Source organism: Pristiophorus japonicus, chromosome 19 (assembly GCF_044704955.1).
Source record: "Pristiophorus japonicus isolate sPriJap1 chromosome 19, sPriJap1.hap1, whole genome shotgun sequence".
Classification (NCBI taxonomy): Eukaryota; Metazoa; Chordata; class Chondrichthyes; family Pristiophoridae; genus Pristiophorus; species Pristiophorus japonicus.
The window spans coordinates 15,220,662-15,222,908 of record NC_091995.1 but is presented as its reverse complement, the minus strand read 5'-3'; the positions used below and the strand labels follow the sequence as shown (position 1 = coordinate 15,222,908).

The window sequence follows — 2,247 nt, the reverse complement described above, 5'->3', positions numbered from 1 at the left end:
GTCCCCTTCAGACCACCTCTTTTCTCACCCTGCAGGAGCTGAATCTGTCCGAGAAGGCCATTCCTTCATCGACCCAGCGGCATTCCTCCAGACGTCCAATCTCTCCTCCTTGAACTTTGACGGTCTCCACTTCAACCTCTCCAAGCTCCATCTCGGGCACCTGGTCTCGCTTCGAGCGCTGCAAGTGTCCCACAGGAGCACCTTGGGCCCCGCCCAGCTGGCAGAGACCTGCCGGGTTTTTCCAAGACCTCCCTCACCTTGAGCTCCTGGTGGCCACGTCTGCCGGCTTGACCTCGGCGGGAGCCCGCACCTTCAGCCACTGCCTCCGGCCCCTGTCCCTCGACCTTTCCGGCAATGCTCTGGGCCCGCTGGAGGATGGCGAGTTCCAGCATTTCGGCAGGCTGGAGAAGCTCAGGCTGGTGGCGTGCAGCATCGCCAGGATCTCCAAAGTCACCTGGATACGGCTGGCCGCCTCACGCACCTGCAGATCAACCGGAGCCCCCAGCTCCAGCTGGCGCCGGGCGCCTTCTCAACACTGGGGGCCCTCGAGTACCTGGACGTGTCGGCAAACAAGCTGCGGCAGTTGGATGTCTCCATGTTCCACGGTGTCCAGAACCTCCAGCAGCTGCACTTTGAGGTCACTGACTTGGACATGGTCCCCTTCCAGTTCTTGAAGAACCTCAGGGGCTTGAGCCTGGGCTGGAACAGCATCGGGGTCATCAAGAGGTCTGCCTTTCAAGATCTGACCAGGCTGGGAAAGCTCTTCCTGGCAGAAAATCGAATAGAGCGGACCGAGAGAGATAGTTTCTCCAGTCTGATGAATCTGAAAGTGCTGCATTTGTGGGGCAACTGCTTGACAGAATTGTCCCTGGGGGCCTTAGTTGGCTTGAGCAACCTTGAACACTTGGACATCAGTCAGAACAAACTCTCCAGCGGATCATTCTCCAGAAGAGCCAAGCCAACTCCATTCTCCACACTTAACCAACTCCAGGTTCTACAGCTCCAAGATCAGGGCTTCCATGGCCTGGGGCTCGTACCAGACACCTCCTTCCATGGTTTAGAGAGGTTGGAGAAGCTCTTTCTTGGTTACGGAGGGAGGATTGAATTTACCGATGCACCCGTCAAGGTCTTGACCAACTTATGAGAGCTTCAATAAGTTACTACGAGTTGGAGTCCGCCAATTTCCCGGCTTTATTCCAGCCACTAAAGAGTTTGGAAGTCCTCTACCTGACCAGCATCGAACTGGACGATGTGCTGCTGGACCTCTTCCGGGGCCTGGATCATCTCAGGTTCATCAACTTGGACAGGAATCATCTGAAGAACCTCAGCCGGCAACTGCTGGCGGATCTGGCCTCGCTGCGCTGTCTGAGCGTCGTCAACAACCCCCTGTCTTGCTCCTGCACCAACTCGTGGTTTCGCAACTGGTCAGGCCGGGACCCCCGTGTCCAGGTGCCCTCCCTCTCCAGCTATCGCTGCGGTCACACCAGCGGCAGGTTTCGTGGAATTTGACATCTCGCCCTGCGACATCGACGTGAGCATGTACTGCTTTGTGGCGACCTCGCTGCTGGTCCTGCTCACCTTGGCACTGTCACTGACGTACACCAAGGCCAACATATATTGCCGCTACCTGTGGTACATGCTGAAAGCCTGGCTGGAAGGCAGGCGGGTGGACAAGCTGGGCAAAGGGTGCTGGTACGACGCCTTTGTGTCCTACAGCTCCAGCGACGAGGCGTGGGTGGTGGATCAACTCCTGCCCCAGCTGGAACAGCGGGGACCAGAATGGTTTCAGCTCTGCCTACACAGCAGGGACTTTGAGCTGGGCATGGACATCTTCAGGAACATCGAGAAGGCCATCCATAGCAGCAGGAAGACCCTGTGCGTCATCAGCAGCCAGTACCTGAGGAGCGAGTGGTGCTCGCTGGAGTATCAGCTGACCAGCCTCAGACTCTTCTGCGACCAGAACGACGTCCTAATCGTGATTTTCCTGGAGGACATCCCAAACTTCCAGCTTTCGGCTTGCCACAAGCTCCGCAAGCTCGTCAAGAGCAAGACCTACATTGAGTGGCCCGAGGAAGCCGAGAAGCAGGTGTTGTTTTGGGCACGGCTAAGGGAGGCGTTGAGACACACTGCCTTTGTCCTGGGAGTCTATCAGATTGGCGACCTTGTGTTATTGTAGGCTTCGAGAGTGACTTTTGTTTTACATTTTACTTTGATTTACAAACGTTTGCCGTGTACCATGATGCGTTG

The 2,247-nt window shown here is 56.5% G+C and overlaps 1 protein-coding gene across 1 annotated transcript; it reads left to right on the top strand.

The window, feature by feature from the left end:
* Window positions 1-1,140: 1,140 nt before the first annotated feature.
* LOC139230129 (toll-like receptor 13) lies at window positions 1,141-2,176 on the top strand. The gene is made up of 2 exons (XM_070861973.1): window positions 1,141-1,363; window positions 1,467-2,176. The coding sequence occupies exons 1-2, from the start codon at window positions 1,141-1,143 to the stop codon at window positions 2,174-2,176; spliced, it is 933 nt and encodes a 310-aa protein (XP_070718074.1).
* Window positions 2,177-2,247: the final 71 nt, after the last annotated feature.